The 14183-nt window shown below is 32.8% G+C and overlaps 1 protein-coding gene and 1 pseudogene across 1 annotated transcript; one reads left to right on the top strand and one right to left on the bottom strand.

Annotated features, from left to right (window-relative positions):
* The first annotated feature begins 552 nt into the window (after nt 1–552).
* Nucleotides 553–4926, top strand: LOC125821085 (uncharacterized; annotated as a pseudogene).
* A 957-nt stretch (nt 4927–5883) lies between these two features.
* On the bottom strand, nt 5884–6772 carry LOC125821091 (uncharacterized). Its single transcript, XM_049500504.1, has 2 exons — nt 6422–6772; nt 5884–6324 (listed from the first exon to the last, which is right to left on the bottom strand). The coding sequence occupies exons 1-2, from the start codon at nt 6770–6772 to the stop codon at nt 5884–5886; spliced, it is 792 nt and encodes a 263-aa protein (XP_049356461.1).
* Between the last annotated feature and the right edge of the window lie 7411 nt (nt 6773–14183).

Genomic DNA, 14183 nt, shown 5'->3' with positions numbered 1-14183 from the left:
TGCCATATCCAGATCTGCACTACCAACGGTATGTGTTTTTTTTTCTTTTTTTGTAATTTTCTGTATTCACATGTTATGAGTTTTGTGTAATAGTAGATACATCATTGTTAATTAAAATTTATTATGTATATTGATTAAAATCTTCATTGGAGACACAAAATTCTAATTTTTGGTACATTTTGTTTATTTTTTACGACTCATGTATCAAAAGGTTAAAATTTAAATAATGAGATAGAACTGTTGATATTTATTATTATGTATCAAAGGTTGGTTTTGTGTATCATTTATTCATCTTACCAGATAAAGCATTATTGGTCATTTTTTTGTTGTCAAAAGTGTATGAAGGTTTAAAGTTCATATTAGAGGATTACATATGTTGCAGAACAACATAATGCTCCATCATTTGGCTTATTGTTTATATTAAGTATCAATTTGACTGATTTATAATCTGTAGTTAGAATTATGTATCAAGTACAATTTTACATTTTATGTATCATTTTAAAGCTTATTGTTTCTATTAAGTATCAACATCATTTTTTTGAATTGCAGAATATGAATTATGTAGTTAAACAGATTCCAAAACACTCCCTTAAGTTTGGCTCTACTTACAATACAAATTTCATAAGAGACTTAGCGTTGTCAATAGGGTATGAGGGTATCCAATCATTCAAGGATACAATATTTGGTCCATATCTGAATATTCCTAAATGCAACTATCAAGGTCAGATCACCAAGTGTTTACTTCTTTTAGAGGTGGAGCAGGAATATCCAGCCGGAGAACTTCATATTCGCCATGCTAAAGGAAATATCTTGAATTTTAGTATAAAAGAATTTGCGATTATTACTGATTTGAAATGTATAGAAAATAGTAAAGATTTTACATATCCAGATTCAAAAAGAAGTAGGCTAGTTCAGAGGTATTTTCCTGGGCCTGATTATAATGTAAACAAACAACGACTGGTAGATTGATTCATAATGGGTGGTTGGGATAGCATCGATGATGCCCTTAAGATGGCTATCATGTACTTCATTCATATTTGTATTATCTCAACTTGGTACTGCAACAATTCCAATTGAAGATTTCTTAATGGTTGAAGACGGTAGTTATCAGCAGTTTTCGTGGGGACAATGGGCCTTCATAAGGTTAATGAATTCACTTAGACAAGAGTTCAAACCTGAGAAACAAATGTATCGCTTAAATGGTATGTCATACGCACTTAAAGTATGGGTATATGAATGTGCGTCTGTGCTAGATAATGACATATCTGTTAAAGAACAAAATATTATTCCAAGGATATGCAATTGGAAAGTTGTGACTGAAAAGCCCAAATTTGAGATGTTTATGGAAAGCATTTTTTACGGAGGTAATTAATATACAACAACTTTTTTTTTTATAGTTCTCGATACATTTTTTGTTGCTTCTAATCATGATTCAACATTTTGTTTTTACAAAATAATTGTGCTAATATTCAGCCAACTGCCAAGGAAATCACATCACTTGATTTACCTCATATCAGTCACGTATCTCCAACTGAACTTGCCCCATCAAATGTTAATCCTGAGGTTGGGCAGCCACAAGAGGTTCCTGGATTTGAAGACTTTTCATCCAAACCTCTGAATCAATTGTTAAGGAGATCAATACGAGTCTCTAGCACAAGATCTACCCCACCACCGAAGAGAAGAAAGGTTGTACATCCACATAAAACTAATGTTCCCAAAGCCACACAACCAGATGAGCAACCAAATCAGCCATTTCAAACTCCGAATTTATCAACGTCAGAAGCTAGCAATGTATCTGGTGTTCCTAATAATTCTGATATTCGAAAAGTTATTTTCGACAATTCACAATTAGAGGGACTGAAGCAATACTTGAAGGGTTATGTAAGTATTACAATCATATGTTTTATACATCTGGTTATTTACCCTTAATTCCTTGAAACATGTGTAATTTGAATATAGGTTGACTAACAAATTGGCTATCTTGAGGAGTTAATAAAACAAAATCATTCTGAGTTGATGAAAGCTGTTGGCGCGAAAGATAACAAAAGTGAAAAGGTATTATTTTTCCATTTTTGTTTGCCTTTTCATTTTGTGTTATACTGATTTTTTGATTCCTGAAGGATATTGGTGGCATTTCTATGCCATGTATGGTGGATGATTCTATAGAGAAAGATAAAGTTGATCCACAATCCACTTCTCACCAGTCCTTTCAACAACCTATTTCACCTATACACATGGATTTTTCAATTCATGATCAAGATATTGATGGATCTGCTGATGATGTTGAAGAACATGTTACTAAAATCAATGTTGCAAAGGTATGCATATGATACATAAACACATTATATTCATTAATATCAATCTACCATTTGGAATAGTGAATATGACACACTAGTAATTTCAATCAGGTATCCTATTAGTGTATCATTGTCATAGTTTTTGAATAATATATTTTATTGTTATTGTATATACTTTATCTAAGATATGTTATATACCTTGTATATGTTATTTAAATCAACTGTGTTGCAAAGGAATGCATCTGATACGTAAACACCATACATACATTAATGTCACACAATTTAGAATTTGACACATTGGTAAAATTAGTTAAGTTTCTTACTAGTGTATCATTTACATACTTGATACTTTATATAATCATTAAAGTTATAAATAAACAGTCTGATGTTATTGTGTATCAGTGACTGTACATGGTAGATTGATAATGACTTTTTATTAAATAAATATTATTGAATCATGTTTATTATCATTCTAACATTTGAAGATACTTTAAGTGTATTGTTGTTTAACCACAAACATGTTTAGAGTGATGATACATCATTTAAGGAACAAGTTATGGAGGATGCCACATAGGTTATACACACAACACACCATAGTCATGTTTTGATTGAAGAAGTTGTTCTTAATAAATAAGCTGTAAGTATAGATTTTCTGGATCATTATACATTTATTATTTTGTATGTATCATAATATAATCAATATCTTATTTATTAGGATGACGCAATAGATATAGCCCCTCAATCAGACACAAAGGTTTTGAGTGGGGATGAACATGGTGTTGATACACTTTAGCAAAACCTAGTAAAGCACGCTTCAAATCTATTTCTTGTTGATACATCTGTAAGGTTCATAACTGTATGTGATAAGTTGTCTATTTTTATTTTAACCTTTTTCTTATAATTACCTAATATTGTGTAGGATTGTACCACATCGTCTTCAATTTCATCTGGTACTGAAGCTGTCGTAGATGCACTTATATGTGCATTTCCAAACCAGCCAATTAAAGTCAAATCATTGAGTTCGATCAGTCAACTCGAACTAACTGACAATGCTGATTGGTTATCTGACAGTCAACTACCCACCCAACTTCCAGTAAAGGAATCTGCACATAATCCTGATACAAAGACTCCATCGCCACGCAATAGGATGCCTTCAAGAATTGTACGGTCTCCGTATTTGACTTCTTTTGGATCCAAGGATAAAGGCAAGGCGAAAATAGATGACGATGTTCGCCAACTCCATCCATTTGAAGGATGTGGCATTCTTTATCAAATGTCGTTAGGTTTGATAGATGAGTTCTCCTAGTGGATTGAAAAAGGGACTCCTAAAATCACATGCGAATAAGTAAGTTTTTATAATATATCTTGCTACTTTTGTGTTGTATAAAATTCTTCTTCTTTTGATTATAAACATTCTTTCCATGTATAGGAAACCATTTGAGGACAAATATAGAGCAAAATCTGCTCTATTTGGTGTTGATCATATTGATTTTGTTGTCGCATTTCCTTTGGACAAGAACTGGTTTTATACTATGTCACAGCAAAAAAAATCTTGGACTGATGAGGTATCATATACATTATTTTGATAAATTTAATTAGACTTCTTATAATTATGTATATGATACTCATTGGAAATGTATCAGTTACAATCTCAAATTAGTTTTAGTATTTTTTTTCCATGTGTCATATATTTTTTATCATATTGTGTTGATTTTATGTATTATGTTGTCTTCTATATTTTGCAGCATATAGATGTAACCTTTTACTATATATGTAAGAAGTCTAAACAAAGAAGCATGGATCAGTACAAATACACTACAGTCAATTGCTTGCTTAAGTCTCACATCAACAATGCACACACAAGGTATTATAATAGTCCTGCAAATGATATTATTAGTACACAGGAACACATTGCTCGTGGTGCTGCCGTTTCTGTTCATGAAAGGTCTATCATTAACGTCATCAATGGATTTTCGATCCCTGCTGCTTTACCATGGCATTTAGTAGATGAGGTTTACATTCCAGTAAACTGTGCTAAAGAATTTCATTGGGTGTTGGCTGTGGTGGTTCTAAGAAAAAGGCTAATAAGGGTGTATGACTCAGATTCGGGACCAAGAAAAAAAGTTCATTCTGGAGACATAAAGAAGTTGTCTCAAATCCTTCCAAACTACCTTCATGATAGTGGGTTCTTTGAAAAGACAGAGAGAACTGATTGGGCAGCATTGGACGCTTATAAAGACAAGAAAATCGGAGAAATTTTGAGTCCACAACATTCGTTTGATGTGGAGTTTGCTCAAGATATCATGCAACAAGAAAGCAATAGCCTGCCAGTATTGTATCATTCTTTCTCTAATTTTTGTATCTAATTCATTCTTATAATTAATCTTCTTATTTTTTTTAGTGATTGCGGAATGTTCGTAGCTGCATTTGCTGAATTCTTGAGCGATGAAATTAACATGTCATATGATAGTTTTGGAAGTGACTATCTTCGCAAAAGATATGCAACACAGTTATGGAAGTATGGTCTCGACAAGGCCAAGGCAGGATATGTTAGTGACATGATGACCCTCCAAGGCTGAAGAGCGTCTTAAATCCAGCAGCAGAAAATGAACTTGTTAATGTAGGCTAGTTAGTTTTCTATGTTCCTATTCACATGCACATGTTGATACTTATTTGTTTTTTAAGATATATTAATTAGTGTTTTGGAGTATTTACTACCCTTTTAATAATATAGTTTTAAATTTGGAAGAGTTTTGAGGTTTAAAATTGTTTATTTTTGCTTTTAATTTTCTATTCAGTTCAGTTAGGACTTCAGAAAATTATGTATCCGATAAGTGTGATAATAATGACATTAATGAAATTTTGTGACTGAAAAACATGGCATTAATGTATCTGATAATTTTGTGACTGAAAAATATGACATAGCATTAGAATTTTTAAAAATAATTATTATGTACATGATACAAAAATGCTTACAAAATAACAAACTTGAATGTATCACAAATTGTGATACTATATGTTACACGTGATACACACCAGTTAATTTTTTAAACATTAAATATCTTTTAACATGACGATTCGTACAACATTTTGTACAAATCATAGCACTTGATACTATATTATTAAGTAATATGATTTATCAAGAAGAAATTTATATATATTACACACAATAATTATGTATCATAATAAGAAAATTTATTAAGTATCTAAACATATGATACTATATTGCTAAACTTGATACAATTACATATAATTTCACAATTTCACCCTATTTAGTGAATTTTACATGTTGTTTCTTATACCTTTGGGTACAAATCTCAGCAATTGATGCTAATTGAATTTTCGATGCAAAAGTTTCAAAAATTTAAGTATCAGATACATAATATATATATATATATATATATATATATATATATATATATAAAATTAACTTTGACAGAGTTTAACAAACAAAAATTATAGAACCCATTGATAAACATTTCAATTCAATTTATTGCATCAGAATCTGTGTGTAACAGTAGAAACAAATGCTACACTTTGAAAATTATTAAACATGAAATATCAAAGTACTCTGGAAAAATAATCATCAAGAATCTTTTGGGAAGAAAGTACATGTTCTTCTATTGTGACCTTCTTGTCCACATTGTCCACAACAATTCGTGTTTGCGGTTAGCTTTTCATCTGCATTTTTCTTCCTTTTTTTCCTTGGTCTACCAGACATTTTTTTGTATCTTGGTGGCAAGACAACTTCTTCCAAAACACTTTCCGGAACTGTCCAATCACTTTTGTCTGGCATTGGTTCCATTTGAACTGCATATGTCTTTGCTAATGCATCAGGTTTATAGTAATCAGAGCAGTAGGGGTGTACATCTTTAATATTCTTCTTCTTGAAAACAGCCATTGCGTGCGCATAAGGTATCTCATCATATTGAAATCTACCACAAGAACAATTCTTTCTCTCCAGGCAAACAATGTATCTTATCCCACCTTCATAAACTGAAAAAATAAATTTAGAAGATGCAACAACATGCAATAATTTACAAGTTATTGATACATAACATGATACACAACAATCTAAAGAAAATTTAAGCAAGATACATAATAGTTGATATATGTATAAGTACCTTCATTTTCGCACATTTTGATGCGTTTATAATCAATATCTCTTCAAATTTTCTCCCTAATGTTTCCTTTGTATAAGATGCTATTTCTCTATTTTTGCAGTTCCAAGAACTAAATAGAATTCTAGCTTCTTCCAAAAAGTCCAAAACAGGTAGTTGTCGTGCCTCGACAAGGCAACCATTAATACATTCCGCAATACTAGAAGTCATCATTCTGCCCCTGTTCACGGTTGCATGAGATCTAGACCACCTTTCATACCCAGCCTCTTCAAGATACTTCTTAACTCTGACATCTACTTTTTTCACTTTAGCCATCAATTTTTCAAAATCCTTTTTTCGATAAGCCTTAGACATCGAATAAAAAAGATCACTTAGTGTGTTTCTACTTCTCTTGAAGTATGTATAAACATTTTTTCACATGTGCCATATGCATGCAAAATGAGGAACATTTGGATAAACTATACTTACACTCTTCATTATGCTTTCATTTCAGAAACAACACATATTTTTTCTCTCTCACCAAACACATTTTTGAACTGTGTGAAGAACCATGTCCATGAACAATCATTTTCCGTGTCTACAATTTCATAAGCTAACGGTAATATGCAACCTTGACACAGGCAATACACAATATTACCATACTTGATTCATAATTGTGGCAAAATTTTATAATTACTATTTAAAAAATTAAATTAATCAACAACATGACATACTTGCCCCATCCAACGTACTTGCGGATACAAACGTCCCTTTGTAAGCTCCACTAAGATGTGAACCATCAACAACAACAACAGGCCTACAAAACTCAAACCCTCTCATCAATGTCCTTAATGCAAAGAATAGATACATAAATTCATTTTTTTCCGATTTGTGCATCCGTATATATGAATTTGGATACACACTTTCCAACATATATATGTATCTTGGCATATGTCTATATGCATCTGCAGGATTACCCCTTATCAACTCTAGTGCACGTTCTTTAGCACGCCATGCTTGGTAAGAAATCTCAACACCATACATCTCCCTAACATCATCAATTATATCATTTGGAGTATGTTTTCTTTTGTGATTTACCAGTTTTGGAGCTGTCACACCACCAATAAACCCAACAGTAGCTTGTACCTTACTTAATACCCTATCCCTCAATGGACATGTATGTTTACTGTTGAAGTATCTTACTTTGAATATTTTTCCTAACAGACGCCTTCAATTTCCAACAACAATCCTTAGAATAACACACTAAAACATAGCTGCAATTATACCATATACATTAATTAGTTGTTAGCTTCTGATGTATACTTTTAATATAAAAAAAAAGACTTGATACATTATTATAACTTAAAACAATGTTTGTAAAAGTATGTATCATGTACATAAACACCTTATATACCTTAAAAATGTTGTTCATAATACAATGTTGTTTACACACTTTACAGAATATAATGTTGCATTATGTTCGATAAGTGCTGAATTATTGTACGTGCTGAGTTTATGTATTTGTGTGGAGTGAAAGCTGTAAAACTCAGTGGACAATGATATGAATGATCATTCACATACCTTTTCGTATCAGACCGTTTAACTCTAAAATTCAAGCTATTCTTTATTTTGTATTGTCATTACAACCACAAGAGTTGCTTTATCCTTGTACAATTGTTTCGTCTCCACCTTTGTGATATTTGTATCTGATATTTAATTTGCTATCTCCATCTCTGGTATGTAATAGGAATCACCAATTTTCGATTCAACAATGCTTAGTGCATTAGCGTCCCTTTTTCCACCTTCAATACACACGATTGCACCACTGCTTGAATCGAAACCTTGTACCTCTTCTTTACTTTTATCAGACGTATCAACGCATAGTGGATACATACTGAATCCAACCTCCTACTTCTTTATTTCTACTTACAATTTCACTCCCATATCATTCCTAATTATCATATGAGATGAATTACCTTCTACAATATATCGGATCTCTACATTTTTTTTCAATTCATCAATATTCAATTCAATTGCAATGGCTGAAATAAGATTCACATATGAAATATTTTCCCCAACCACTATCCCATCACTTTTGTATCGCTCGTATCTAACCTCACTCTCCCATATTCCTGAATGCCTTAACAAGATCGAAATATTCATTACGAATTTTCACAAAATCACCTTCAAATAAAATTATGAACCACGTTTCTGAACCTTTTTTTGGACGAACAGGGATAAACAATTCAAAATTTGTATTTTCTAATTATTTTAGTGTTTCATATAGACTGAAACTGAATGTTTGAAACAAATAAATTAAGGCGTATTTTGGGGGACTGTTAATGTTAGCGTATTTGGGGGGATGAAATTAAATTTTCAATTTCTAATCACTTACATCACGCAACAAACTGATAATGCTGCATCAAATATAATGTATCACACGACATAATTGATGTATCCGAAAATTACTAAAAAGATGGAATTTTTGTAATTTGTGAAAGGAGTAGGGATAAGAGGTAATTTGTGTCTTACACTATGTGATTTGCATAATTTTTACATGAATTAATAACTTTGAATCAGGTGAAGGAGATGAAGGGTACACATATTTATAATTATGATTCATACGCATCAATTAAATATTTCAATAACTATTATTTCTATCACAAACAGTTACTATTTTGTGTAGGTGTTCACCACATAGCTGATAATGATCTACTAGCTATCCTAAGGAAGACATATGTTGATCAAATTTCTATACAATATTTACAAAATATTACTCTCATTCGACAACAATTTTTTATATGTATATGACTCATATGTCACAACACAAAATTTAAATATTGGCATTATGGTTGTAAAAAATTTCATGGTTTCCAATTTTTGCCTTATTTCTAAGATGTTGTAGCCTCCACATTTTTACACTCGTAAAAAAAGATTATTTCTCAAGTTGACACTTGACATATTATAATAATTATATAATTGAAGTCATTCGAATATTACTTTTGAGATTCTTTTGATACCAATATATAAGCTTATATTTTTCCACTTTAATTTCTATGCAATTCATCGTATAACATCTATTATAGTATTTCTGAAGTATTCACACTGATATAATAAGTATGACATACATGTGAAACGTACGTGATTGAATATATAATTAATTAAATATAATCAAAAATAAATAATTTATAATATTTGTGAACTAAATCAATTTAATACTCCCACCATTCCATATTAAGTTAATTTTTGAGGCATTTTTCATTTTTTAAATTAACTTAACTGTTCAGTTTTCAAGACTATTTTTAGAGTGTTCTTTCAATTTTACCCTTCATTAATTAGTATTGGAATTAGTGATTACTTAATATTTAGTTATTTTAATCATAAATTTGATAATAATTAATAAGGGTAAAAATGGAAAACTAGGTTCAATTTAATGTCTTAATCTACTTTTCTTAAAGGGTGTGAAACACCTCAAAAATTAAGTTAATATGGAATGGAGTAATTAATAGTAATGTCCAAAGTGTTAACAAAATAGTTTCCCCTTGCCACAAAAATGTTTACAGTAATAAATTTGAAGATCATTAATGAGTATTCCTTTTCTCAGTATCATTAAGCTGCCGTAACATTTTTTTTCTTAACCAATGAATTAAGATCACATTCCCATTCCATAATGGAGCGCGCGCGCTCTCTCTAAGTCTCTCTCCCTATATATATATTAAAAGTGGAAGCTTTAAACTTCGAAGTTGAATTACGTTTTTTACCCCTCATAAATTAAAATATTATAAAACATATTAATTATTTAAATATTAAATACTATCATTTGAATTACATGAATGTGTAATGATTTTTTTGACTTCATTCAATTAATTTTTAATTAAATATCTAATTTGTTATAGTAGTTAAGTTACATTAAAGGGTGAGTAAAAAAATCATTAAGTTAAAAAGTTTGAATTAGGAGTACAAAAGTCATCAATTTTTTATGAGTATATCTATATGGTTATACCAAAATATTATTGGTTCAATGGCGTACAAAATTTATGATTTGCAAACAAACTTTTTTTAATTTGCATTTTTATTTGTTAGCTTAAGAAGTAAGTTAGTAATAAATATTGTTCTTGGACATAAATCTTCAAGATAAAAACATACAAGAAAGTAAATGGTACTTTATAATGCAATAAATAAATAATATTGTAGAAAAGTCTTGTCATCTACTCTTATTGAAATTCTTGAAGACTAACTTACCAAAACATAGATAAAGAAGTACTTTATGGAGTAGCACATTATAATAATGTAGCTAAATCTTTTTGTCTACTCTTATGAAAATACTACTGTCACGACCCAGACCGTCGTGATTGACACCCACACTAACCCTCCAGTGGGAGAACCATTACTACAACTCAAACAAGCAACTAAACCAAAAACTAAGGCATTTAAACTACTAAAACAGATTAAATAACTAATTAATGAAGTTCTCATAAACTTCAACAAGAAATCTGAAGAACTATACTAAACAAATGCGGAAGAAACAACCTAGAACCTGAAAGTCAATGTACCAAAACATCTAAACAAATGATCCAAGTCTAAACAAGAAGGGATACATCCCCAAACTAATGAACTAATCAACTAACTAGAACAAATATCTAATTCCGGAAATGATGGACAGAGGCGAAAGAGAATCCCATGGCAGTCCAGAAGAATTGTCTCACCCTTGAATTAGAAGTGACAATCACTGATCTTCTAAGCGAGGTCTATCAATAGTCGCGTGAAGATGTCCTGTAGTCAACAAAAATAAGAGCAAGTTTAGTATTAGTACACAACCACAATGTACTGGTAGGATCACGTGGCTATCCTACTAGTGTAACATAAACAAATCAAACAACATTATAATTACATGCATATATATCAACATATACAACATCATCAACATGAAGAATCAACAACGCATTCCACATTTATTATCACATTATTGGTCCTCTCATGGAACCCAAACCCAAACAGTTAGCATGCCGGAACATGGCAATTCGATTCCATATTTATGCCGGAACGTGGTAACCGATCTCATAATTATGCTGGAATGTGGCAATCCGATCCAAGTTAGTTATGCCGGAATGTGGCAATTCGATCCCATTAACACACCACAATCACAAAAACAAGTACACCATCAAGATTATACATTTAAGTCATTATTTCATGGCAATAATATTTCATCTATCTCATTTACAACAAGTGTGATCAACATTGCAACATTTATACATATACAAGTATCATAATGAAGCAAGAACAAGCACACATCACACAAACATAGAATCACAACCATTACTTACCTCAAAATAAGCTTGAAACCCTAAAAACTTGATCCTTCCCTTTTCGGATTCGTTCCGCTTATTCTTGGTCTACAAACAATCACAATAACATGGGAATCAACAAACAATCGGTAATTACCAGAAACTATAACAATTCTATGAACCCTAGATCAAACCCATAATCCCAACTAACCAATTTAGGGTTGTTTTCACCATAGATTCAAGATCAAAACCCTCCTCCATCAATATTTACCCATTCAATTATGTTCTACGAATCGAAAAACGGATTCGGGGACTTAAAAAGTTACCTTTTGCCTTAAGAATGGTGAAAAACGAGTAGAAATCGCCTGGGTTCGTTCCTTAGCTCTAAAAGTCGAAAATTTCCAAATAAGGTCGTTTAGGGGTTTATTAACGACATTAAGTCGCGTCTGGCCCGCCACAGCGACCCTCACCCCGCTGTAGAGGTGGTGCCAGAGCGACCCAAATTCCCGACAGAGCGGCATTCTCGAACCAGTGAGCTATTCGTCTTTCACCTACGATTTTAAGTCTCGTCGTACCCTCTACAGCGCCCCATATCCCGCTGTAGCGGCCCCGCCAGAGCGGCCAAACCCAGCGCCAAAATGGCATTTTCGAAATAAAGAGCTATTTTAAAGAATTCCAAATCCCTATTCCACAACACACTTCTAACCCACGACGCTCAGAAAATACCTTTCGATTATCGGAGATCTACTCACCCAAATTCTATTCCGTAAAGTCGTACGAATTCCTTAACAAGTTATCTAACCACTCATACAATCAAAACCATAATTACTTCACCCGATTGTTACCAGATTTCCCTACACCTTGGTGACTCCGATTTCCTCCAAATCTGGACAAGGTTGGGAAAATCCAAGTACTACGAAAAAGTTTTTCCGGCCGCAAATTTTCCTCCCGTTGGCATTTCTATAATTAAGTAACTTGGTCATTACAATAGATACCAATTTACCCATCATTCGTCCCCGAGTAACAAAACTTAGGAAAATAGGCTAAGGAAAGAAAACTGTAGTACCTGATTCGACGAATAATTGGGGATACTTATCTCGCATTTCCTCTCTCGATTTCCCAAGTAGCTTCCTCAACCGGACGATGCTTCCATTGAACTTTCACAGACCTAATCTCATTTATCCTCAACTTACACACATCACGATCAAGAATAGCAATCGGTTCCTCCTCATATTGGAGGTCTTTGTCTAGCACAATTGAATCCCACTTAATGATATAATCTCAGTCAGCATGATATATCTTCAACATAGACACATGAAATACTGGATGAACACCAGATATATTAGGGGGTAGAGCCAATCTATAGGCCACCGGCCCTACACATTCAAGACCATCAAAGGGACCAAAATATCGCAGATTTAACTTGCCCTTTTTACCAAATCTCATCACCCCTTTCATGGGTGATACCTTAAGAAGAACGTTCTAACCAGTTTGAAATTCCATGTCTCTTACCTTATGATCCACATACTTTTTCTGTCTACTCTGGGCTGCTAGAGTTTAGACTCCTCACCTTATCTTGAGCATCCTTCACTAAATCAACCCCCAAAGGTTTCACATCTCCAGCCTCAAACCAACCTATGGGTGATCTACATCCCCTCCCATATAATGCCTCAAATGGTGGCATATCAATGCTGGAGTGATAACTATTATTATAGGAGAACTCACACAATGGTATGAATTTATCCTAATGCCCTCCAAAATCAATCACATATGCCCTCAACATGTCTTCCAACACTTGAATAGTCCTTTCAGATTGTCCATCCGTCTGTGGATGAAATGCTGTACTAAAAGTGAGTTGTGTGCCCAATTCATCATGCAATTTCCTCCAAAACTTGGAAGTGAATTGGGTACCACGATCTGAGATGACAGAAAGGGTCACTCCATGCAGCCTCACTATCTCTTTCACATAAATCTTAGCCAATTGTTCAGCATTATAATCTATTCTTACCAGAATAAAATGGGCTGACTTGGTCAATCTATCAACCACTACCCAAATAGAATCGAACTTCCCTAAAGTCTTGGGAAGACCAACCACAAAATCCATAGCTATTCTTTCCCACTACCATTTCGGAATTGGCATTTTTTGAAGTAAACCTGTAGGCCTTTGATGCTCATATTTCACTTGTTGGCAATTTTGACACGTCGCCACAAACTCCACTATGTCTTTCTTCATGCCCGACCACCAATAAATTTGTTTCAGATCTCTATACATCTTGGTCACACCCGGATGAATAGAATATCGCGAATCATGAGATTCTGCCAACAATTTTTGAATCAAGCCATCAACTCGAGGAACACAAATCCTCCCTTTAACACTGAGTACACCATCCATATTAAGAGTGGTCTCTTGTGCCTTACCATTCACCATCTTCTCCTTGAGTTCGTTCAAATTTTCATCCTCAAATTGTTTGGTCTTGATCTCCTCAATGAACATGGCCTTA

The sequence above is a fragment of the Solanum verrucosum genome, unplaced genomic scaffold (assembly GCF_900185275.1).
Source record: "Solanum verrucosum unplaced genomic scaffold, falcon-dt-bn FXZP01000225.1, whole genome shotgun sequence".
NCBI lineage: Eukaryota > Viridiplantae > Streptophyta > Magnoliopsida > Solanales > Solanaceae > Solanum > Solanum verrucosum.
This window is presented reverse-complemented; position numbering and strand designations above follow the sequence as displayed.

Bases quoted from the DNA above. Each gene is read 5' to 3' on its own strand.
- LOC125821091 (XM_049500504.1), bottom strand. From the start codon at position 6,772: ATGTCTAAGGCTTATCGAAAAAAGGATTTTGAAAAATTGATGGCTAAA. The intron at 6,325-6,421 runs GTACTTATACAT...AAATTATTGCAT, and splicing joins CAAAATGTGCGAAAATGAAG to GTTGTTGCATCTTCTAAATT.